This window comes from Pelodiscus sinensis, chromosome 1, assembly GCF_052426305.1.
Source record: "Pelodiscus sinensis isolate ZL-2025 chromosome 1, ASM5242630v1, whole genome shotgun sequence".
NCBI lineage: Eukaryota > Metazoa > Chordata > Testudines > Trionychidae > Pelodiscus > Pelodiscus sinensis.
Window position 1 is genome coordinate 356,002,422 of NC_143052.1, and position 24,622 is coordinate 356,027,043.

General features: G+C 51.5%; 1 protein-coding gene across 1 annotated transcript; it reads left to right on the top strand.

Annotated features, from left to right (window-relative positions):
- The first annotated feature begins 6,330 nt into the window (after nt 1–6,330).
- On the top strand, nt 6,331–7,329 carry LOC142830713 (olfactory receptor 52K2-like). The gene has a single exon (XM_075937196.2). The coding sequence runs from the start codon at nt 6,331–6,333 to the stop codon at nt 7,327–7,329; it is 999 nt and encodes a 332-aa protein (XP_075793311.2).
- The last annotated feature ends 17,293 nt before the right edge of the window (nt 7,330–24,622 follow it).

Below are 24,622 nucleotides of genomic sequence, written 5' to 3' on the forward strand. Positions count from 1 at the left end.
CAGTATGCGGTTGTAGTGTTCACAATTCAAATGTTCAACTGTTCATATTTTTTAATCTTCTTCTTGGATGCTCATAGACTGGAATGTATTTCACCTCTCACGTCATAGGAGGATATAATACTGCTTTTTTCCAAATGCAAAACAAAACTTTTTCTTGAACATATCGACCTTTCCTGTGACATTAACAAGTTTCCTTTCTCCCTTTAGGAACTGGCTAAACCTTTCCAAGGATTTCCTTTGTCCTTAATACACTAAAACCCTCCTTTTTGTATTCCCTAGCTTTGCTAATCATGGATATTTTCAACATCACTCATTTATTTTCATTACTTTCAATTTGCATTCCTTGCCTTTCTCCCTTTTCCCCCTCTGTCATATTTTTCTCCCCCATTTCTTCCTTACCTTATGCTATTTTCACCAGCATTGACTGTGGAATGTTGCCTTCGAGCTATCTAATAATCTCGTCTTAAATAAATTACAATTTTTGTTTTCATTTGGTCTATATTTATTCCTCACAGTCAATTCTGCTGATAATTTGCTTCAGCTTTGGGGTACTAGCCCATCTGAAGCCCTAAATTACCATGCTATTACTGGTTAGAAAGTTTCCCTCATTTTCCACTTCAATATAATGAATTCAATTGTTAACATCTTCTTTTCTATCATCTCCCACTTGCTTTTTTCTCTTCCCTACACTAAAGAGTCTCTGAAGAATAGTGATAGAAATGTAGCCGTGTTAGTCTGGGGTAGTTGAAGCAAAATGCAGGACAATGTAGCACTTTAAAGACTAACAAGATGGTTTATTAGATGATGAGCTTTCGTGGGCCAGACCCACTTCCTCAGATCAAATAGTGGAAGAAAGTAGTCACAACCATATATACCAAAGGATACAATTTAAAAAAATGAACAAATATGAAAAGGACAAATCACATTGCAGAACAGAAGGAGGATGCGGGGGGGTGGGAAGGGGGAGGAAGGAAGGTAAGTGTCTGTGAATTGCTGATATTAAAGGTAGGGAGAGTGGGATGTTTGTGAGTTAATGGTATTACAGGTGATAATTGGGGAAACTGTCTTGATAATGGGTGAGAAAGTTCAAAGACTTGTTAAGTCCTTGTCGGTAAGTGTCGAATTTTAACATGAATGACAGTTCAGAGGATTCCCTTTCAAGTGCAGATGTAAAAGGTCTTTGTAGCAGAATGCAGGTGGCTAAGTCATTTAGAGAGTGTCCTTTCTGGTTAAAGTGGCAAGAAACTGTTTTCTCTTTGTGATCTTGTCTAATATCTGTTTTGTGGGCATTAATCCTTTGGCGAAGTGTCTGAGATGTTTGTCCAATGTACATAGCAGACGGACACTTTCGGCACATGATAGCGTAGATTATATTTCTGGATGCGCAGGAATATGTGTTCTTGATCTTATAACTCACTTGGTTAGGTCCAATAATGGTATCAGCAGAATGAATATGTGGACAAAGCTGGCAACGGGGTTTGTTGCAAGGGAAGGTACCAGGGTTGGTATTAGTGTGGTATGTCCTGTGGTGGTTGGTAAGAATCATCTTGAGGTTAGGTGGTTGTCTGGGAGACAGACAGACCCTCTGGGAGACAGACCCATAGTCTCCTATAGACAACCACCTAACCTCAAGATGATTCTTACCAACCACCACAGGACATACCACACTAATACCAACCCTGGTACCTTCCCTTGCAACAAACCCCGTTGCCAGCTTTGTCCACATATTCATTCTGCTGATACCATTATTGGACCTAACCAAGTGAGTTATAAGATCAAGAACACATATTCCTGCGCATCCAGAAATATAATCTACGCTATCATGTGCCGAAAGTGTCCGTCTGCTATGTACATTGGACAAACATCTCAGACACTTCGCCAAAGGATTAATGCCCACAAAACAGATATTAGACAAGATCACAAAGAGAAAACAGTTTCTTGCCACTTTAACCAGAAAGGACACTCTCTAAATGACTTAGCCACCTGCATTCTGCTACAAAGACCTTTTACATCTGCACTTGAAAGGGAATCCTCTGAACTGTCATTCATGTTAAAATTCGACACTTACCGACAAGGACTTAACAAGTCTTTGAACTTTCTCACCCATTATCAAGACAGTTTCCCCAATTATCACCTGTAATACCATTAACTCACAAACATCCCACTCTCCCTACCTTTAATATCAGCAATTCACAGACACTTACCTTCCTTCCTCCCCCTTCCCACCCCCCCGCATCCTCCTTCTGTTCTGCAATGTGATTTGTCCTTTTCATATTTGTTCATTTTTTTAAATTGTATCCTTTGGTATATATGGTTGTGACTACTTTCTTCCACTATTTGATCTGAGGAAGTGGGTCTGGCCCACGAAAGCTCATCATCTAATAAACCATCTTGTTAGTCTTTAAAGTGCTACATTGTCCTGCATTTTGCTTAAAGAGTCTCTGACAGCTCTATCTGAGGGAGTTGGCAAATGTCATTGAGGAGCCTTTGGCCATTATCTTTGAAAAGTCATGGAGATCGGGAGAAATCCCGGATGATTGGAAAAAGGCAAATGTAGTGCCCATCTTCAAAAAAGGGAAGAAGGACGATCCAGGGAACTATAGGCCAGTCAGTCTTACCTCAGTTCCTGGAACAATCATGGGAGGAATCCTTAAGGAATCCATTTTGAGGCATTTGGAAGAGAGGAAAGTGATTAGGAATAGTCAGCATGGATTCACAAAGGGCAAGTCATGCCTGACCAATCTGATTAGCTTCTATGATGAGGTAACTGGCTCTGTGGATGTGGGAAAGTCAGTGGATGTGATATATCTTGACTTTAGCAAGGCTTTTGATATAGTCTCCCACAATATTCTTGCCAGCAAGTTAAGGGAATGTGGATTGGACAAATAGACGGTAAGATGGATAGAAAGATGGCTAGAAGCCCGGGCCCAGTGAGTAGTGATCAACGGCTCAATGTCAGGATGGCGGTCACTTTCTAGCGGAGTGCCCCAAGGATCGGTTCTGGGACCAGATTTTTCAATATCTTAGGGTATGTCTACACTACCACCCTAGTTCGAACTAGGGTGGTAATGTAGGCAACCGGAGTTGCAAATGAAGCAAGGCTTCCTATTCCGAACTACCGTTACTCCTCGTTTCACATTTTAAAATGGCGGCGCCTGGCTTTATGCAAATGAAGCCCAGGAAATTCAAATCCCGGCCTTCATTTGCAACTCCGGTTGCCTACATTACCACCCTAGTTCGAACTAGGGTGGTAGTGTAGACATACCCTTATTAATGACGTGGATGAGGGGATGGATTGCACCCTCAGCAAATTTGCAGATGACACTAAGCTACGGGGAGAGGTAGATATGCTGGAGAGCAGAGATAGGGTACAGAGTGATTTAGACAGATTGGAGGACTGGGCCACAAGAAATCTGATGAGGTTCAATAAGGACAAGTGTAGAGTCCTGCACCTGGGACGGAAGAATCCCAAGCATAGTTACAGGCTGGGGACCAACCAGTTAAGTAGTAGTTCTGCAGAAAAGGACCTGGGGGTTACAGTGGATGAGAAGCTGGATATGAGTCAACAGTGTGCCCTTCTAGCCAAGAAGGCTAATGGCATATTAGGTTGCATTAAGAGGAGCATTGCCAGCAGATCCAGAGATGTCATTATTCCCCTTTATTCGGCTTTGGTGAGGCCACATATGGAGTATTGTGCCCAGTTCTGGTCCCCCACTACAAAAAGGATGTGGACTTATTGGAGAGGGTCCAGCGGAGGGCAACCAAAATGATTAGGGGGCTGGAGCACGTGACCTATGAGGAGAGGCTGAGGGATTTGGGTTTGCTTAGTCTGCAGAAGCGAAGAGTGAGGGGGGATTTGATAGCAGCCTTCAACTTCCTGAAGAGAGGTTCCAAAAAGGATGGAGGGAGGCTGTTCTCAGTAGTGACAGATGGCAGAACAGGGAGCAATGGTCTCAAGTTACAGTGGGGGAGGTCCAGGTTGGATATTAGGAAAAACTATTTCCCTAGGAGGGTGGTGAAGCACTGGAATGGGTTCCCTAGGGAAGCAGTGGAGTCTCCATCCCTAGAGGTGTTTAAGTCTCGGCTTGACAAAGCCCTGGCCGGGTTGATTTAGTTGGAATTGGTCCTGCCTAGAGTAGGGGGTGGACTTGATGACCTTCTGAGATATCTTCCAGCTCTATGGTTCTATGATTCTATAAATCTATCTACATAGGGCAGCCTCCCTCATTCTCATCACCTGTCTCAGAAAATCTCTGGCTGTGTCTAGACTGGCCACTTTTTCCAGAAAAGCAGCTGCTGTCTACACTGGCCGCTTAAATTTCTGCAAAAGAACTGGCGATCTCATGTAAGATTGTCAGTGCTTTTGCAGAAATACTGCTCCCGTTAAGGCAAAAGTCTTTTTCCAAAAACATTTTGTGGAAACGGGCCAGTGTAGACAGTAGAGATTTGTTTTCCGCAAAAGAGCCCCAATTGCAAAAATGGCGATCGGGGCTTTTTTGCGGAAAAGCGCATCTAGATTGGCCATGGACGCCTTTCCACAAAAAGTGCGTTTGCAGAAAAGCCTCCTGCCAATCTAGACGCGCTTTTCCGAAAATGCTTTTAATAGAAAACTTTTCCGTTAAAAGCATTTCCGGAAAATCATGCCAGTGTAGACGTAGCCTCTTTGTATCAGTTGTATCCTATATAGAGACTGGGAGGAAAACTGAGCATATGTCCTGTGCCAGTTCTTCTCCATCCCATTCCTTGGGCACACAAACCTAGTTTCAGTTTTGGGCAGCTGCTATCAATGTCACCCAGGTTTTTGGATGACATGTTCTCAGACCAATCCTTTTCAACGTATTCATAAATGATCTGGAGAAAGGCGTAAACAGTGAGGTGGTAAAGTTTGCAGATGATACCAAACTGTTTAGGATAGTCAAGACAGAAGCAGACTGTGAGGGACTCCAAGAAGATCTCACCAAACTGAGTGACTGGGCAACAAAATGGCAAATCAAATATAATGTGGATAAGTGTAAAGTAATGCACATCGGGAAAAATAACCCCAACTATACGTACAGTATGATGGGGGCTAATTTGGCTACAAGAAATCAGGAAAGAGATCTTGGAGTTATCATGGACAGTTCTCTGAAAACGTCCACACAGTGTGCAGCGGCGATCAAAAAGGCAAATAGGACGCTAGGAATTATTAGGAAAGGGATAGAAAATAAGACCCAGAATATCTTACTGCTCCTGTATAAAACTATGGTACGCCCACATCTTGAATACTGTGTACAGATGTGGTCTCCTCACCTCAAAAAAGATATTTTGGCCTTGGAAAGGGTTCAGAAAAGGACAACTAAAATGATTAGGGGTTTGGAACGGGTCCCATATGGGGAGAGGTTAAAGAGATTCGGACATTTCAGTTTCGAAAAGAGGAGACTGAGGGGGAATATGATAGAGGTATATAAAATCATGAGTGGTGTGGAGAGGGAGAATAAAGAAAAGCTATTTATTAGTTCCCATAATAGAAGGAATAGAGGACACCAAATGAAATTAATGGGTAGCATGTTTAAAACTCATAAAAGTTCTTCTTCACACAGTGCATAGTTAACTTGTGGAACTCCTTGCCAGAGGAGGCCGTGAAGGCTAGGACTATAATAGAGTTTAAAGAGAAGCTAGATAATTGCATGGAGGTTAGGTCCATAAAAGGCTATTGCCAGGGGATAAAATGGTGTCCTTGGCCTCTGTTTGTCAGAGGCTGGAAAGGGATGACAGGAGACAAATCGCTTGATCATTGTCTTCGGTCCACCCTCTCTGTGGCACTTGGTGGTGGCTCTGTCGGCAGACAGGATACTGGGCTAGAAGGACCTTTGGTCTGACCCAGTACGGCCGTTCTTATGTTCTTATGTTCTTATGATGAGGTCTGTTCTAATTGGGATGGTTCCCGGTGCATGCCATAGAAAATGTGTGGTTTATTTTTAACACACTCTCAACTTTTCAGTAAACGGGTGAATTGGGGACAGGACAAGGATAGGTAAGAAGTCTCCTAACTCATATTTTCCTGCTGTGCCTATTGAAGTCTCCGACTCCACGACACATTAGTGACAAATGGAGTGCCATAAACATACAATCTGCATTCGTAGAGCTATTGGCTCATAGTTGTTTCTCTGAATAATGAAAATGTCATTTTTAGTTTGTGAAGAACAACCCATGTGTGTCAGCCACCAGAACAGCACCCCGTCATGCAACGCGGTGTCTCATATTAACATTGTCACCCCTTGCAGGCATTCGTACTGTGTCCATCACTGTGGATCCCGGGCACTTAAAGGAAGTCAGAGGAACGCTCAGCACATGCAGGAGACTGTGTTTTGCTTCAGAGTTCGACACATTCTACTTCATTCCATGTCAGGTTCCAACAAAACCGATTTCACCAACCCTTCCGTCTTCATCTTGCAGGGCATTCCTGGACTGGAGGCAGCCCATGCCTGGATCGCCATCCCCTTCTGCGCCATGTACGCCATAGCCCTCTTGGGGAACTTCACCATCCTGTTAGTTGTGAAGAAGGAACCAAGCCTTCATGTGCCCATGTACTATTTCCTCTGCGTGCTGGCCATCACCGACCTGGTCTTGTCCACCTTCATCCTGCCCAAAATGATGGCAATTTTCTGGTTCAACTCCACGGTGATTGATTTCAATGCTTGCCTCACCCAGCTCTATGTCTTTCACAGCTTCTCAGTAATGGAGTCTGGGATCTTTGTGGCCATGGCGTTGGATCGTTACGTGGCCATCTGCCATCCCCTGCGACATTCTGCCATCCTGACAAACCCGATGGTGAGCAAGGTCTGCCTGGCTGTGGTGCTTCGGGGTGGTGTACTCATCCTGCCCTATCCCTTCCTGTTGCGGCAGTGGTCATATTGTAGAACCAACATCATCCCCCAGCCGTACTGTGCACACATGGCCGTGGTGAAGCTGGCCTGTGGCGACACCAGTGTCAGTAGCTACTACGGCCTCTTTGTCCTTTTCTGTGTGATGGGTCTGGATGTGATATTTATTGTTGTGTCCTACACCCAGATCCTCAGGGCCATCTTCAGCCTCCCCACAAAGGACGCCCGGCTCAAAACCTTTGGGACCTGCATCTCCCACTTCTGTTCTATTTTGGTATTTTATATCCCAGGACTCTTCTTCTCCCTCTCATACCGATTTCACCAGACGGTGCCTCAGCATTTCTATGTCCTCATTACTAATGTGTACTACTTGATGCCCCCAATGCTCAACCCCATCATTTATGGGGTGAGGACCAAAGAGATCCGGAACAGGCTGCTGCATCTGTTTATTCATAAAGGCCCCTGAAGTATTCTATGGTGCTGTGGCTCGCAGACCAAGGTCTGTGCAGAGCTGGTTGCTGACATGGTATCGGGCCCTCTTCCCTGAATCACTTACTGGGCTGTCCTATAGTGATAGAAATGTAGCCGTGTTAGTCTGGGGTAGCTGAAGCAAAATGCAGGACAATGTAGCACTTTAAAGACTAACAAGATGGTTTATTAGATGATGAGCTTTCATGGGCCAGACATATTCCTGCGCATCCAGAAATATAATCTATGCTATCATGTGCCGAAAGTGTCTGTCTGCTATGTACATTGGACAAACGTCTCAGACACTTCGCCAAAGGATTAATGCCCACAAAACAGATATCAGACAAGATCACAAAGAAAAAACAGTTTCTTGCCATTTTAACCAAAAAGGACACTCTCTCAATGACTTAACCACCTGCATTCTGCTACAAAAACCTTTTACCTCTGCACTTGAAAGGGAATCCTCTGAACTGTCATTCATGTTAAAATTCGACACTCTCCAAAAAGGAATGAACAAACACTCAAACTATCTTACCCATTACCAAGATAGCTTCCCCAATTATCACCTCTAATACCATTAACTCACAAACATCCCACTCTCCCCACCTCTAATATCATCAATTCACAGACACTTACCTTCCTTCCTCCCCCTCCCCCCCCGCATCCTCCTTCTGTTCTGAAATGTGATTTGTCCTTTTCATATGTGTTCATTTTTTTTAATTGTATCCTTTGGTATATATGGTTGTGACTATTTTCTTCCACTATTTGATCTGAGGAAGTGGGTCTGGCCCACGAAAGCTCATCATCTAATAAACCATCTTGTTAGTCTTTAAAGTGCTACATTGTCCTGCATTTTGCTTGGGCTGTCCTAGGTATTTTTAACTTGCAGGGTTTCCAAATTTCTAATTTCTTGTGATTAGACCCCTGAGGTCCTGTGCCCTCCCTGCCTATTCTTTCAAAGCCTTCCCTCTTGCCCCACCTTTTTCCCAAAGGCCCCATCCCCTTCTCCATTGCATCCCCATGTCTAAACCTCTGTTCTGACACAAGCCCCCGTATTCTCACTCACACCTCTCCTCCCCTTCCCCCATCACTCCTTGGATCATCCTGACCTCCATCCCCAGGAATTGGCCTCCCTCAGAACCAGGGATGGGACTGGAGCGTCTACAGATTGACAGGAAGGCTGCAATAAGGACACAATGCCAAGGTCTACAGGCTAGTCAGAAGCAGAGAGGGAAGCCCAGAAGCTCTATGAAAATGGCTAAAGGTTGGGAGCCATGTTTGTGTGACACACAGGGGAGGCCGGGCATCACACAGCTTGTGAGTCATAAATCTCAGCTACAAAGCCCTGCAGGCATAAGCTTTTGTGTGGCTTGTTTCTTTAGCTTTCCAGTGCTGTTTGTTCCTCCTGACTGGGGCCTGTAGCATGCCAGGTCTCTGCAGTGGGTGTTGGGTGAGAGCCTTTTGTCCTGTGGCCAGGCTCATGGATATGGAAGAGGATGAGCTTTGAAGCTAAAAGGACAAGTGCAGAGATTTCAAAGGACAAGCTTCTGGGTTAACAGGAAAGGAGGGGTGTTGGGCAGAGGTGGCTTCCATTGCTCCCGGGGAGAGAGAGAAATGGCACCACTCTCATCTCACCAGTCTTCTCAGACTTTTTTCCATGCACCACTTGAAATTTTCTCACGTTTTTGGGACGTACCCAATGAACTCATCAAATGTCATTTGCATCATTCGCTAACTATTGTAAAGTGCTTTGGATAACAGTGCTATATTAAAAAGCCTTAATAAGAATGAATGAATTTTGGTCTACCAATGAAAGCATACGGCTCATACTCAGGTTCAGCATTCATCCTGCCTCTGAATGTGGGCTTAAGGGTGGTAAGTGATGAAAACGGTGTCTCACACCAGTACATAGTAGCAAATGACATCAGAAAGCACACTGCTTTGTCTGTACGTTCTGAGTACTCTCCAGGGGCTTGAATAAAAAACTCAATACTTTACATTTATCAATATTAAAATTCATTTGACGATTTGTTGCCCAGTCACCCAGTTTTGTGAGATCCTTTTGAAGCTCTTCACAGTTTGCTTTGGACTTAAGTATCTTGAGCAGTTTGGAATCATCTGCAAATTTTGCCAACCCATTGCTTATCCCTTTCTCTAGATTAGCGTTTCCCAAACGATGGGCTGCAGCCTGATACCGGGCCGTGGGAAAAAAATACCAGGCCTCAGCGTGGCTGCCGGGAGGGGAGCAGAGTGGTGCGGGCCGGGAGGAGGTGTGTGTGTGGGGAAACGGGCCTCTAGGAATTAGGATTAGGGGCAGCAGAGCTGTCCCACGGAGATCGGGACTGGTGGGCTGGTGGATGATGGAAGCAGGGTTGCAGGCAGAGGGGCTGTCCAGCGCAGATCTGGGCAGGCAGCAGGTGGAAGCAGGGTTGCAGGCAGAGGGGCTGTCCAGCGCAGATCTGGGCAGGCAGCAGGTGGAAGCAGGGTTGCAGGCAGAGGGGCTGTCCAGCGGAGATCTGGGCAGGCAGCAGGTGGAAGCAGGGTTGGAGGTAGAGGGGCTGTCCAGCGCAGATCTGGGCAGGCAGCAGGTGGAAGCAGGGTTGGAGGCAGAGGGGCTGTCCAGCGCAGATCTGGGCAGGCAGCACGTGGAAGCAGGGTTGGAGGCAGAGGGGCTGTCCAGCAGAGATCTGGGCAGGCAGCAGGTGGAAGCAGGGTTGGAGGCAGAGGGGCTGTCCAGCGCAGATCTGGGCAGGCAGCAGGTGGAAGCAGGGTTGCAGGCAGAGGGGCTGTCCAGCAGAGATCTGGGCAGGCAGCAGGTGGAAGCAGGGTTGGAGGCAGAGGGGCTGTCCAGCGGAGATCTGGGCAGGCAGCAGGTGGAAGCAGGGTTGGGGGCAGAGGGGCTGTCCAGTGCAGATCTGGGCAGGCAGCAGGTGGAAGCAGGGTTGCAGGCAGAGGGGCTGTCCAGTGGAGATCTGGGCAGGCAGCAGGTGGAAGCAGGGTTGGAGGTAGAGGGGCTGTCCAGCAGAGATCTGGGCAGGCAGCAGGTGGAAGCAGGGTTGGAGGTAGAGGGGCTGTCCAGTGCAGATCTGGGCAGGCAGCAGGTGGAAGCAGGGTTGCAGGCAGAGGGGCTGTCCAGTGGAGATCTGGGCAGGCAGCAGGTGGAAGCAGGGTTGGAGGTAGAGGGGCTGTCCAGCAGAGATCTGGGCAGGCAGCAGGTGGAAGCAGGGTTGCAGGCAGAGGGGCTGTCCAGTGGAGATCTGGGCAGGCAGCAGGTGGAAGCAGGGTTGGGGGCAGAGGGGCTGTCCAGTGGAGATCTGGGCAGGCAGCAGGTGGAAGCAGGGTTGGAGGCAGAGGGGCTGTCCAGCAGAGATCTGGGCAGGCAGCAGGTGGAAGCAGGGTTGGAGGTAGAGGGGCTGTCCAGCAGAGATCTGGGCAGGCAGCAGGTGGAAGCAGGGTTGGAGGCAGAGGGGCTGTCCAGCGGAGATCTGGGCAGGCAGCAGGTGGAAGCAGGGTTGCAGGCAGAGGGGCTGTCCAGTGGAGATCTGGGCAGGCAGCAGGTGGAAGCAGGGTTGGGGGCAGAGGGGCTGTCCAGTGCAGATCTGGGCAGGCAGCAGGTGGAAGCAGGGTTGCAGGCAGAGGGGCTGTCCAGCAGAGATCTGGGCAGGCAGCAGGTGGAAGCAGGGTTGCAGGCAGAGGGGCTGTCCAGTGGAGATCTGGGCAGGCAGCAGGTGGAAGCAGGGTTGGGGGCAGAGGGGCTGTCCAGTGCAGATCTGGGCAGGCAGCAGGTGGAAGCAGGGTTGCAGGCAGAGGGGCTGTCCAGTGGAGATCTGGGCAGGCAGCAGGTGGAAGCAGGGTTGGAGGTAGAGGGGCTGTCCAGCAGAGATCTGGGCAGGCAGCAGGTGGAAGCAGGGTTGGAGGTAGAGGGGCTGTCCAGTGGAGATCTGGGCAGGCAGCAGGTGGAAGCAGGGTTGGAGGCAGAGGGGCTGTCCAGCAGAGATCTGGGCAGGCAGCAGGTGGAAGCAGGGTTGGAGGTAGAGGGGCTGTCCAGCAGAGATCTGGGCAGGCAGCAGGTGGAAGCAGGGTTGGAGGTAGAGGGGCTGTCCAGCAGAGATCTGGGCAGGCAGCAGGTGGAAGCAGGGTTGCAGGCAGAGGGGCTGTCCAGTGGAGATCTGGGCAGGCAGCAGGTGGAAGCAGGGTTGGAGGCAGAGGGGCTGTCCAGCAGAGATCTGGGCAGGCAGCAGGTGGAAGCAGGGTTGCAGGCAGAGGGGCTGTCCAGCAGAGATCTGGGCAGGCAGCAGGTGGAAGCAGGGTTGCAGGCAGAGGGGCTGTCCAGTGGAGATCTGGGCAGGCAGCAGGTGGAAGCAGGGTTGGAGGCAGAGGGGCTGTCCAGCAGAGATCTGGGCAGGCAGCAGGTGGAAGCAGGGTTGCAGGCAGAGGGGCTGTCCAGTGGAGATCTGGGCAGGCAGCAGGTGGAAGCAGGGTTGCAGGCAGAGGGGCTGTCCAGTGGAGATCTGGGCAGGCAGCAGGTGGAAGCAGGGTTGGGGGCAGAGGGGCTGTCCAGCGCAGATCTGGGCAGGCAGCAGGTGGAAGCAGGGTTGGAGGTAGAGGGGCTGTCCAGTGGAGATCTGGGCAGGCAGCAGGTGGAAGCAGGGTTGGAGGTAGAGGGGCTGTCCAGCAGAGATCTGGGCAGGCAGCAGGTGGAAGCAGGGTTGGAGGCAGAGGGGCTGTCCAGCAGAGATCTGGGCAGGCAGCAGGTGGAAGCAGGGTTGCAGGCAGAGGGGCTGTCCAGTGCAGATCTGGGCAGGCAGCAGGTGGAAGCAGGGTTGCAGGCAGAGGGGCTGTCCAGCGCAGATCTGGGCAGGCAGCAGGTGGAAGCAGGGTTGGAGGTAGAGGGGCTGTCCAGTGCAGATCTGGGCAGGCAGCAGGTGGAAGCAGGGTTGCAGGCAGAGGGGCTGTCCAGCAGAGATCTGGGCAGGCAGCAGGTGGAAGCAGGGTTGCAGGCAGAGGGGCTGTCCAGTGGAGATCTGGGCAGGCAGCAGGTGGAAGCAGGGTTGGAGGTAGAGGGGCTGTCCAGTGCAGATCTGGGCAGGCAGCAGGTGGAAGCAGGGTTGCAGGCAGAGGGGCTGTCCAGCAGAGATCTGGGCAGGCAGCAGGTGGAAGCAGGGTTGCAGGCAGAGGGGCTGTCCAGTGGAGATCTGGGCAGGCAGCAGGTGGAAGCAGGGTTGGAGGCAGAGGGGCTGTCCAGCAGAGATCTGGGCAGGCAGCAGGTAGAAGCAGGGTTGGAGGTAGAGGGGCTGTCCAGCAGAGATCTGGGCAGGCAGCAGGTGGAAGCAGGGTTGCAGGCAGAGGGGCTGTCCAGTGCAGATCTGGGCAGGCAGCAGGTGGAAGCAGGGTTGCAGGCAGAGGGGCTGTCCAGTGGAGATCTGGGCAGGCAGCAGGTGGAAGCAGGGTTGCAGGCAGAGGGGCTGTCCAGCGCAGATCTGGGCAGGCAGCAGGTGGAAGCAGGGTTGCAGGCAGAGGGGCTGTCCAGCAGAGATCTGGGCAGGCAGCAGGTGGAAGCAGGGTTGCAGGCAGAGGGGCTGTCCAGCAGAGATCTGGGCAGGCAGCAGGTGGAAGCAGGGTTGCAGGCAGAGGGGCTGTCCAGTGCAGATCTGGGCAGGCAGCAGGTGGAAGCAGGGTTGCAGGCAGAGGGGCTGTCCAGTGCAGATCTGGGCAGGCAGCAGGTGGAAGCAGGGTTGCAGGCAGAGGGGCTGTCCAGCGCAGATCTGGGCAGGCAGCAGGTGGAAGCAGGGTTGGAGGCAGAGGGGCTGTCCAGTGGAGATCTGGGCAGGCAGCAGGTGGAAGCAGGGTTGGAGGCAGAGGGGCTGTCCAGCAGAGATCTGGGCAGGCAGCAGGTGGAAGCAGGGTTGGAGGCAGAGGGGCTGTCCAGCAGAGATCTGGGCAGGCAGCAGGTGGAAGCAGGGTTGCAGGCAGAGGGGCTGTCCAGCAGAGATCTGGGCAGGCAGCAGGTGGAAGCAGGGTTGCAGGCAGAGGGGCTGTCCAGTGCAGATCTGGGCAGGCAGCAGGTGGAAGCAGGGTTGCAGGCAGAGGGGCTGTCCAGTGGAGATCTGGGCAGGCAGCAGGTGGAAGCAGGGTTGCAGGCAGAGGGGCTGTCCAGTGCAGATCTGGGCAGGCAGCAGGTGGAAGCAGGGTTGCAGGCAGAGGGGCTGTCCAGCGCAGATCTGGGCAGGCAGCAGGTGGAAGCAGGGTTGCAGGCAGAGGGGCTGTCCAGTGCAGATCTGGGCAGGCAGCAGGTGGAAGCAGGGTTGCAGGCAGAGGGGCTGTCCAGTGGAGATCTGGGCAGGCAGCAGGTGGAAGCAGGGTTGGAGGTAGAGGGGCTGTCCAGCGGAGATCTGGGCAGGCAGCAGGTGGAAGCAGGGTTGGGGGCAGAGGGGCTGTCCAGCGGAGATCTGGGCAGGCAGCAGGTGGAAGCAGGGTTGCAGGCAGAGGGGCTGTCCAGCGGAGATCTGGGCAGGCAGCAGGTGGAAGCAGGGTTGCAGGCAGAGGGGCTGTCCAGTGGAGATCTGGGCAGGCAGCAGGTGGAAGCAGGGTTGCAGGCAGAGGGGCTGTCCAGCGGAGATCTGGGCAGGCAGCAGGTGGAAGCAGGGTTGGAGGCAGAGGGGCTGTCCAGTGGAGATCTGGGCAGGCAGCAGGTGGAAGCAGGGTTGCAGGCAGAGGGGCTGTCCAGCGGAGATCTGGGCAGGCAGCAGGTGGAAGCAGGGTTGGAGGCAGAGGGGCTGTCCAGTGGAGATCTGGGCAGGCAGCAGGTGGAAGCAGGGTTGGAGGCAGAGGGGCTGTCCAGCGGAGATCTGGGCAGGCAGCAGGTGGAAGCAGGGTTGGGGGCAGAGGGGCTGTCCAGTGCAGATCTGGGCAGGCAGCAGGTGGAAGCAGGGTTGGGGGCAGAGGGGCTGTCCAGTGCAGATCTGGGCAGGCAGCAGGTGGAAGCAGGGTTGGAGGTAGAGGGGCTGTCCAGTGGAGATCTGGGCAGGCAGCAGGTGGAAGCAGGGTTGGAGGTAGAGGGGCTGTCCAGTGCAGATCTGGGCAGGCAGCAGGTGGAAGCAGGGTTGGAGGCAGAGGGGCTGTCCAGTGGAGATCTGGGCAGGCAGCAGGTGGAAGCAGGGTTGCAGGCAGAGGGGCTGTCCAGCGGAGATCTGGGCAGGCAGCAGGTGGAAGCAGGGTTGGAGGCAGAGGGGCTGTCCAGTGGAGATCTGGGCAGGCAGCAGGTGGAAGCAGGGTTGGAGGCAGAGGGGCTGTCCAGCGGAGATCTGGGCAGGCAGCAGGTGGAAGCAGGGTTGGGGGCAGAGGGGCTGTCCAGTGCAGATCTGGGCAGGCAGCAGGTGGAAGCAGGGTTGGGGGCAGAGGGGCTGTCCAGTGCAGATCTGGGCAGGCAGCAGGTGGAAGCAGGGTTGGAGGTAGAGGGGCTGTCCAGTGGAGATCTGGGCAGGCAGCAGGTGGAAGCAGGGTTGGAGGTAGAGGGGCTGTCCAGTGCAGATCTGGGCAGGCAGCAGGTGGAAGCAGGGTTGCAGGCAGAGGGGCTGTCCAGTGCAGATCTGGGCAGGCAGCAGGTGGAAGCAGGGTTGCAGGCAGAGGGGCTGTCCAGCAGAGATCTGGGCAGGCAGCAGGTGGAAGCAGGGTTGCAGGCAGAGGGGCTGTCCAGCGCAGATCTGGGCAGGCAGCAGGTGGAAGCAGGGTTGGGGGCAGAGGGGCTGTCCAGCGCAGATCTGGGCAGGCAGCAGGTGGAAGCAGGGTTGGGGGCAGAGGGGCTGTCCAGTGGAGATCTGGGCAGGCAGCAGGTGGAAGCAGGGTTGCAGGCAGAGGGGCTGTCCAGTGCAGATCTGGGCAGGCAGCAGGTGGAAGCAGGGTTGGAGGCAGAGGGGCTGTCCAGCAGAGATCTGGGCAGGCAGCAGGTGGAAGCAGGGTTGGAGGCAGAGGGGCTGTCCAGTGGAGATCTGGGCAGGCAGCAGGTGGAAGCAGGGTTGGAGGCAGAGGGGCTGTCCAGCAGAGATCTGGGCAGGCAGCAGGTGGAAGCAGGGTTGCAGGCAGAGGGGCTGTCCAGTGCAGATCTGGGCAGGCAGCAGGTGGAAGCAGGGTTGGAGGCAGAGGGGCTGTCCAGCGGAGATGGGGGTAGGCGAGCGGGTGGCAGAAGCAGGGTTGGGGGCAGAGGGGCTGTCCAGCAGAGATGGGGGTAGGCGAGTGGGTGGCAGAAGCAGGGTTGGGGGCAGAGGGGCTGTCCAGTGGAGATGGGGGTAGGCGAGCGGGTGGCAGAAGCAGGGTTGGGGGCAGAGGGGCTGTCCAGCAGAGATGGGGGTAGGCGAGTGGGTGGCAGAAGCAGGGTTGGAGGCAGAGGGGCTGTCCAGTGGAGATGGGTGTAGGCGAGTGGGTGGCAGAAGCAGGGTTGGGGGCAGAGGGGCTGTCCTGCGGAGATGGGGGTAGGTGAGCAGGTGGCAGAAGCAGGGTTGGGGGCAGAGGGGCTGTCCTGCGGAGATGGGGGTAGGTGAGCGGGTGGCAGAAGCAGGGTTGGGGGCAGAGGGGCTGTCCTGCGGAGATGGGGGTAGGCGAGCGGGTGGCAGAAGCAGGGTTGGGGGCAGAGGGGCTGTCCTGCAGAGATGGGGGTAGGCGAGTGGGTGGCAGAAGCAGGGTTGGAGGCAGAGGGGCTGTCCAGTGGAGATGGGGGTAGGCGAGCGGGTGGCAGAAGCAGGGTTGGAGGCAGAGGGGCTGTCCTGCGGAGATGGGGGTAGGCGAGTGGGTGGCAGAAGCAGGGTTGGAGGCAGAGGGGCTGTCCAGTGGAGATGGGGGTAGGCGAGTGGGTGGCAGAAGCAGGGTTGGAGGCAGAGGGGCTGTCCTGCGGAGATGGGGGTAGGCGAGCGGGTGGCAGAAGCAGGGTTGGGGGCAGAGGGGCTGTCCTGCAGAGATGGGGGTAGGCGAGTGGGTGGCAGAAGCAGGGTTGGAGGCAGAGGGGCTGTCCTGCAGAGATGGGGGTAGGCGAGTGGGTGGCAGAAGCAGGGTTGGGGGCAGAGGGGCTGTCCTGCGGAGATGGGGGTAGGCGAGCGGGTGGCAGAAGCAGGGTTGGGGGCAGAGGGGCTGTCCTGCGGAGATGGGGGTAGGTGAGCGGGTGGCAGAAGCAGGGTTGGGGGCAGAGGGGCTGTCCTGCAGAGATGGGGGTAGGCGAGCGGGTGGCAGAAGCAGGGTTGGAGGCAGAGGGGCTGTCCTGCGGAGATGGGGGTAGGCGAGCGGGTGGCAGAAGCAGGGTTGGGGGCAGAGGGGCTGTCCTGCGGAGATGGGGGTAGGTGAGCGGGTGGCAGAAGCAGGGTTGGGGGCAGAGGGGCTGTCCTGCGGAGATGGGGGTAGGCGAGCGGGTGGCAGAAGCAGGGTTGGGGGCAGAGGGGCTGTCCTGCAGAGATGGGGGTAGGCGAGCGGGTGGCAGAAGCAGGGTTGGGGGCAGTGGGGTGTCCGGTGGAGATCGGGGAGGGCAGGCGGCGGAACCAGGGCTGGACAGGGAGGTGGAGGGGCTGGCCAGGGGAGATCAGGAGGAGGAAGACGGGAGAACCAGCTGCCAGAAGCGGTGCTGGTGGAGGGGTCATGGGAGGAGTGGGGCTGACCTGGGGAGATTGATGTGGGGTGGGGGGAACCGGTCACTGGAAGCAGGGCTGGATGGGGGCAGCAGGGCTTGACTGGGAGATCGGGAGGAGAAGGTAGGGAGCAGGACTGACGTGGGCACATGCAGACTCTGCAGACCCTGGCAGACGAGTGAGTCTGCCCGGGGATTCCATTTTGCTCCTCCCCCTCCCCACATGCCCTCCCTCGAGTAGTTGCGAACTGCTTGGCAGGTAGACACACGCAGGCAGCGTGAGCACATCTACCAGCCAGGCAGTTTGCAGCTAAGGACTGATACACCCAATTATAATAAAACTTACCTAATTAGAAAATACTGGTCATTTTATATGTCTGGTAACTTCTCAATTTGTTTCCCAGACAAAACCATCAAATACCAGACTGTCCAGTTCAAAACCAGACACCTGGCAACCCCACCCTCCTTGCACCCTCCCCCTTAGCCAGATACCCTACCGCCAATCTGCTTCTGCTCCCGCCTCCTGGAGTGTCCATATGGTGCTGGGCCCCCCAAACCCTGGCCCAGGCTGCATGGAGGATGCAACCGGGTGAAACACTGAAAATGTATTCATTTTTCATTCTTTTTTTTAAATGTGTTTATATTTTTGGGCTGCAAAAAACAGTACTGAAAAGAAACGGGTTACAACTAAAGTAAAAAGTTTGGGAAACCCCGATCTAGCTAGCTTTCTATCCATCTAATAGTCCATTTATCCAATCCATATTCCCTTAACTTTCTGGCAAGAATATTGTGGGTGACTGTATCTAAAGCTTTGCTAACGCTGGCACTGGGGGCTTTGGGAGGACCAGAAAAAACTCATCTGAATATTCATAATTTGCTTAATGAATATGCAAATTTGCAAAAGAATGTTGCTAGTCCTCCAAAAGCTCGTGAATGGATTTACTGGTCCTTGTATCAAAAAGTTTGGGAACCCCTGCTCTAGATAAATTATAAATTGGTTGAATAGGGTGGGTCCCAGGACAGACCTTTGGGGGACACCACTAGTTACCTCTCTCCATTTTGAAAACTGACCATTTATTCCTACCCTTTGTTTGCTGACTTTTAACCAGTTATCAGTCCATAAAAGGACCTTCCCTCTTATCCCATGAAAACTTACTTTCTTGAAGAGCCTTTGGTGAGGGACCTTGTCATAGGCTTTCTGGAAAATCTAAGTATAATATATCTACTGAATCCCCCTTGTCTACATGTTTGTTGACTCTCTCAAAGAACTCTCACAGATTAGTAAGGTATGATATCTCTTTACAGGAACCATGTTGACTTTGCCTCAACAAATTATGCTCATTTATGTGTCTGACAATTTTATTGTTTACCATAGTTTCAGCTAATTTGCCCAGTGCTGACATTAGACTCACCAGTCTGTAATTGCTAGGATCACCTCTAGAGCCCTCTTTAAATATTGGCATCACATTAGCTCTCTTCCCGTCATTAAGTACAGAAACTGATCTAAAGGATAGGTTCCAAATCACAGTGACTTGTTCCGCATTTTCACATTTGAGTTCTTTCAGAACTCTTGGGTGAATGACATCTGGTCCCAGGGACTTGTTCCTGTTGAGTTTATCCCTCTTAAATGGGCTTTGTCTGCCATTAGATGTTGTCTTTTCGGGCCCCTTTTAAACTGATCAGTGAGCTTGTGGATTTACAATTACTAAATACCATGAAAAATACCAGTGGGTACTGCAGTGGATATCCACCAAGCTGAAGACAGCCCAGAGCTGCTGAAGCCAGACAGTGACCAGGGCACTGAGGAGTCACTGGGATTACCTCTGGCTTCCACCAGTGGAAGCAGAGGACCCCCTATGAATCCAAGTACCCATGAAGGGTAGGGCAGGAAATGACCAAGGGGCAGCCAACCGTAGTCTGGCTTTGTGAGAACCACAAAATCTAATATTGTGGTTTAGCTGGATTCCCCACTCAACAAGAGGACAAATTGCTTGCCTTCATTAGTGCACCTGGCTGAGGCATGGTGCAAGTGGAAAGGACTATGCACCCCTACCTCATTACCCCACCATTTGTCAAGCTATCCTGATCTCTAGGCCAAGCAAGCTGTGACTGTCAGACATCCACTGGATTCCCAGCTACCTCACGTCTCAGCCCCTCAGAGAAGAGCGACAAGAATGATTAAAGGTTTAGAGAACATGACCTATGAAGCCAGGCTTCATGAACTGGGCTTGTTTAGTTTGGAAAAAAGAAGTTTAAGGAGGGACATGATAGCGGTTTTCAAATATCTAAAAGGGTGTCACAAGGAGGAAGGAGAAAATTTGTTCCTCTTGGTTTCTGAGGACAGGACAAGGAGTAATGGGCTTAAAGTGCAGCAGGGGAGGTTTAGATTGGACATTAGGAAAAAAATTCCTAACTGTCAGGGTGGTCAAATATTGGAATAAATTGCCAAGGGAGGTGGTGGAATCTCCCTCTCTGGAGATATTTAAGAACAGGTTAGATAGACATCTGTCAGGGATGGTGTAGACGGAGCTTGGTCCTGCCTTGAGGGCGGGGGGCTGGACTCGATGACCTCTCGAGGTCCCTTCCAGTCCTATGATTCTATGATTCTATGATAGACCTGTCACTGCCCACCCTGACTGAGGGGTGGGTCTCAGAACTGGCTGTTGGCTGCTCGGCCCTGGACACAGGCCTGAGCCAGGGGTTCGTTGGTTCCCTGCCCTGCCCAATGGCCTGCACTTGTAACTGCTGCTTTGCCCTGTTTGCAGGACAAAGACCCCGACTGTCTGTGTCTCTACATGGCCAGCCAGGGCCACAGGTTGTGGTTGCCTGGTAACTCCTTTACTGGGGGTGATGGCCAGAGATGTAGCAAGGTGGGGCAGCCTCCCTCTGACCCAGAGTGGGAGGGAGCCCCACCAATCCACTGCCAGGAACCTGCAGGGGGTGTTGGTGTGGGGAATGTGGAATCTGCAAACACAATGGAAGATCTGATGGGAAAGTGAGGAAGGACAAAGGCAGTATGCACTTTGAAGGGAGATTGGCTCTTGTTGCTCAGCAAACATGCCGTCACACAATGTCTGTGGGACACAAAAGTGACAGCTGTGGATGAGGTGATGGCTTCTCTAGCAGATGGTTTGAGCTTAGACAAGACTCTGTGGTGAATAAACCTGCAGCAGGAGGCAACCCCACCTCAGACAGGGAGGGGGACGTGGTACCTGCCCCTGACCTACCTGTCCAGATTGTTGGCTCTGAGCCCACCCCAGATGAGCAGGGGACAGACCCCATCTGAGCAGAGAGGTTTGTGTCCTGGGGGGTCTGGCGGAGGAGGAATCCGGTGGAGGAATAGTGCTGGCACGGGTATATCACCTCACTGGTCAATGGTGGGAATGTGACCAGGGCAGATGGGCTGGTTCCACCTCCCTGCACCCAGCCACCCAGCCTGTGGGTCAGGCTCTGAGATGGAACTGTGTTGTGACATGGCTCAGGGAAGCTGTCATACCACTGACCTCTCAGCAATGGGAAGAGAGGTGACAAAGGGACCCTAATCCGGGTCTGGATTTTTTCTTTAAAATCCAAAAACGTGACAAAGGGTCATACGTGTTTTCTCAGATGGCCATTTCCTTAGCCTCAGCAACATCCTCAATTAAAGAGATGGGGTGTTTTGAAAAGAGGATTAAAGTGAGTAGACTGATCACTCTTGCACCCACGGGAGAAGGAGGGTAGCCCCCATTTCTGTACAAAGGGGGGCATGTGAGGTGTCAAAGGAATATAAATGTGCCAGGAGGCTGTCTCCATCTTGTCTTCAATCTTGCTACTGATTACAGAGATCTGGGAAGGATTGCTGACCCATCCTAATACAGGATGTACACCAGAGACTTTTAAGCTAGAAGTTTGTAACAGCTCTGGTAAGAGCCAGCATCTTGGTAATTATGTATGTAATATATTCTCCTTAGCAATCTTACTCTCCACCTTTTCTTTCTTTTATTAATACACCTTTAGATTGTAGATTCTAAAGGATTGTCTCAGTGTGCTCTCGTGAGTAAGATCTAAAGTGCAAGTTGACCAGGGACTGTGACTGGTTCTTTGGGACCGGGAGGATCTGTTCTGAGTAGGTGAGATCAGGTTTTATAACCCCTCACCTGTGTGTAAGCCTGAGGCTGATTGTGGCACAGGTAGAGCTGGGGTATCTAAGGAATTTTGCTGGCCAGATGGGCAGCAGAAGCTCTCAGTAGGCGTGTCTAGACGACATGGCTCCATCGACAGAGCCATGTAGACGAGGCAGGACGACAAAGGGAAATGAAGTTGCTTCATTTAAATCAAAATGGCCGCCATGCTATGCCGATCAGTTGTCTGTCGGCACAGCACAGCAGTCTAGACAGGGATCTACCGATCCCAGAACCCTTCATCGGCAGATCCTTTATGCCTCGTCAAACAAGGCTTACAGGATCTGCCGACAAAGGAATCTTGAGTCGGCAGATCCCCATCTAGACTGCTGTGCTGTGCCGCCAAACAGCTGATTGGCATGGCGTGGCAGCCATTTTGATTTAAACGAAGCGGCAATTATTTAAATCGCCGCTTCATTTCCCTTTTTTGAGTAAACTAATCTACATGGCTCTGTCGACAGAGCCATCTAGTTTAGATGTACCCAGTCTGACTGGTTTGTGGCCTATATGGTTTTGGTCTCCAGTTGAGGGCTGTAAGTAGCCCTGGTTTTGAGAAATTCACCCTAAGCTGATGCCCTCAACAGTGCTCAGACCCAGCCCGGTCCATCATACCCATCCAACAGAGAGAAGACAGTGCCTGGGCCAAGAGGCAGCACAGACCAAAGGGCTCAGAGCTGACCACATGGCAGCTTGCACCCCAGGGAACTGTGTCAGCCCCACACCACAAGCAGGGCCTCCTCAGTCATCTGTCTCCGCATCTGTGTCTCTACTATCCACCCAACCATCATGGACATTTACGTGGCATCAGATCTTCTAGGCACGAATCTCTCCTTTCCTTACTAATCAACTTTAATTTTAAAATACAAACAAATACACAGAGCAGCCAATTCCTCTCTGGATCAGCAGGAGCCTGAATCGTCTCATCTCCCCCTGGGAAGGTCCCATAATTACTGTTTACCGCTAACCCTGGATAGATAGCCCAGACACACAGAAATAGGAACAGGGACAATGGACTGAGGGTCTCCCGTCTCCAGCTTGTTTACATCTAGATGCTGCTTCTCCCCCAGACGCGGAGTGAACCCCCGTGGGAGGGCACAGAGCTGCCTTATAAATGGTGCCATCCCTGCATCAGCTTTCAGCGTCGGCTGTTGCTGCAGATGCTGGGCTGAGAGAGGAGCAGGATACGGCTACTTGAGGGAGATTCCCAGGAAAGACACTCTGATCTCAGGATTCACAGGTACCCATGTGTTGCTGAGGAACTCCCCCGCTCAACAACCTAGTGCAACGTGGGTGTGCTGGGATAGCGCAGAAATAAATGGTCCTTTTTGCTCTGAACAGACTCTACACCTCCCACAGCCCTTGCCAGAGGGGTGGATTTCTTCCACTGGCCTGGTTCAACACCCCATTCTTTTTTCTGCAGGCCCTGGCTCCATTTCAGTGGCACAGGGAATCCTTCAGAAGGAAAGTGAATGTTACTAGATGTACAATAGAAACCAAAATCCTGAGGCTGGGGCCCCATGTTTCCTCAGTACCACCTGAGGCAAAACCAGAGTAAGAATTAAGTAACAACTTCAGGGGGCAGGTGTGTGTGCAGGTACGGACACTGTTACTTCTCCTCTGGGCTCTCGCTGGTAACGGGGTGGCCGCTATTCGACTTTTATCTGGGAAACATGGCAGTGGTAGGCACCTCACTGTGACCCAAGGGTTCTTGCAGTGCCGCTGTGGCATGTTAAGTGTAGACAAGACCTCCTACTAACCTTCCATTAAAGCATCCAGTCTGGATCTGGAGACGTGCTGAGTTGGAGAATCCACCACTTCTCTTCACAGTTACTCCCAATAGTTAAAACAGGACTATGCAGCACTTTGAAGACTAACAAGATAGTTTGTCTTTTTTTAATTACATGAAACAGAAAATGCCTTTCATTTGCCTTTATTTATTTAATGTCTATATTTAGCATTTGCTGCCTGGTTTCAGACTTCTGATTCCACATGGGATGTGTGATTGATTGGGCAGTGTGCGGTTGTAGTGTTCACAATTCAAATGTTCAACTGTTCATATTTTTTAACCTTCTTCTTGGATGCTCATAGACTGGAATGTATTTCACCTCTCACGTCATAGGAGGATATAATACTGCTTTTTTCCAAATGAAAAACAAAACTATTTCTTGAACATATCGATCTTTGCTGCAACATTAACAAGTTTCCTTTCTCCCTTTAGGAACTGGTTAAATCTTCCTTGGGTTTCCTTTGCTCTTAAAACCTAAAACACTCCTTTTTGTCATCCCTAGCTCTGCTAATCATGGATATTTCCGTGAAGTTTTCAACATCCCTCATTAATTTTCATTACTTCCAATTTGCATTCCTTGCTTTTTTCCCTTTCCCCCTTTTGTTATATATTGTCCCCCTCTCCCTCATTTCTTTCCTACCTTATTCTCTCTACTAAGTTTTTAGCTTGTTTTTTGCCAGCTTCGACTGCAGAATGGTCACTTTGAGGTATCTAATAATCTTGTCTTAAATAAATTTCAATTTTTGTTTCCGTTTGGTCTATTTTTTCCTCCCAATCAATTCTGCTGATAATTTCCCTCCGCTTTGGGGTACTAGCTCGTCTGAAGCACTAACTGTCTATAGCTATTACTAGTTGGAAAGTTTCCCTCATTTTCCATTTCAATACAATGAATTCAATTGTGAACATCCTCTTTTCTATCATCTCCCACTTGCTTTTTTCTCTTCTCCAAAGTAAAGAGTCCCAGACATTTCAATCTGTCCACATAGGGCAGCATCCCCCATTCTCATCACCTGTTTCAGAAAATCTCTTTGTATCAGTTTTATCCTTTATAGGGACTGGAGAGGAAAACTGAGCACATGTCCTGTGCCAGTTCTTCTCCATCCCATTCCTTTGGCATGCAAACCTAGTTTCACTTTTGGGCAGCTGCTATCAATACCGCCCAGATTTTCAGATGAGGTCTGTTCTAATTGGGATGGTTTCCGGCTCTTGTCATAGAAAAGGTTTGTTTGGTTTTTTTCCGACTCTCAACTTTCCAGCCAAGTAGGGACTACCTACTGCTTGAACTCTCTAGCCTGGCTTTAAAGGCATCAAAGGACAAAGATAGATTAGGGGTGTCCTAACTCATATTTTCCTGCTGTGCCAATGGACATCTCACACCCCACGACACATTAGTGACAAATGGAGTGCCATAAAATATAGAATTTGCATTAGTAGACCTACTGGCGCATAGTTCATTTCTCTGCATAATGAAAATGTCATTTTTAGTTTGTGAAGAACAACCCATGGCTGTGTCTAGACTGGCCAGTTTTTCCGCAAAATCAGCTGCTTTTGTGGAAAAACTTGCCAGCTGTCTACACTGGCCGCTTGAATTTCCACAAGAACATTGACGATCTCATGTAAGATTGTCAGTGTTCTTGCAGAAATACTGTGCTGCTCCCGTTCGGGCAAAAGCCCTCTTGCGCAAATCATTTGCACAAGAGGGCCAGTGTAGACAGCACAGGACTGTTTTGCAAAAAAA

Excerpts from the sequence above, each read along its gene's own strand:
- LOC142830713 (XM_075937196.2), top strand. The coding sequence starts at position 6,331 with ATGCAGGAGACTGTGTTTTGCTTCAGAGTTCGACACATTCTACTTCAT.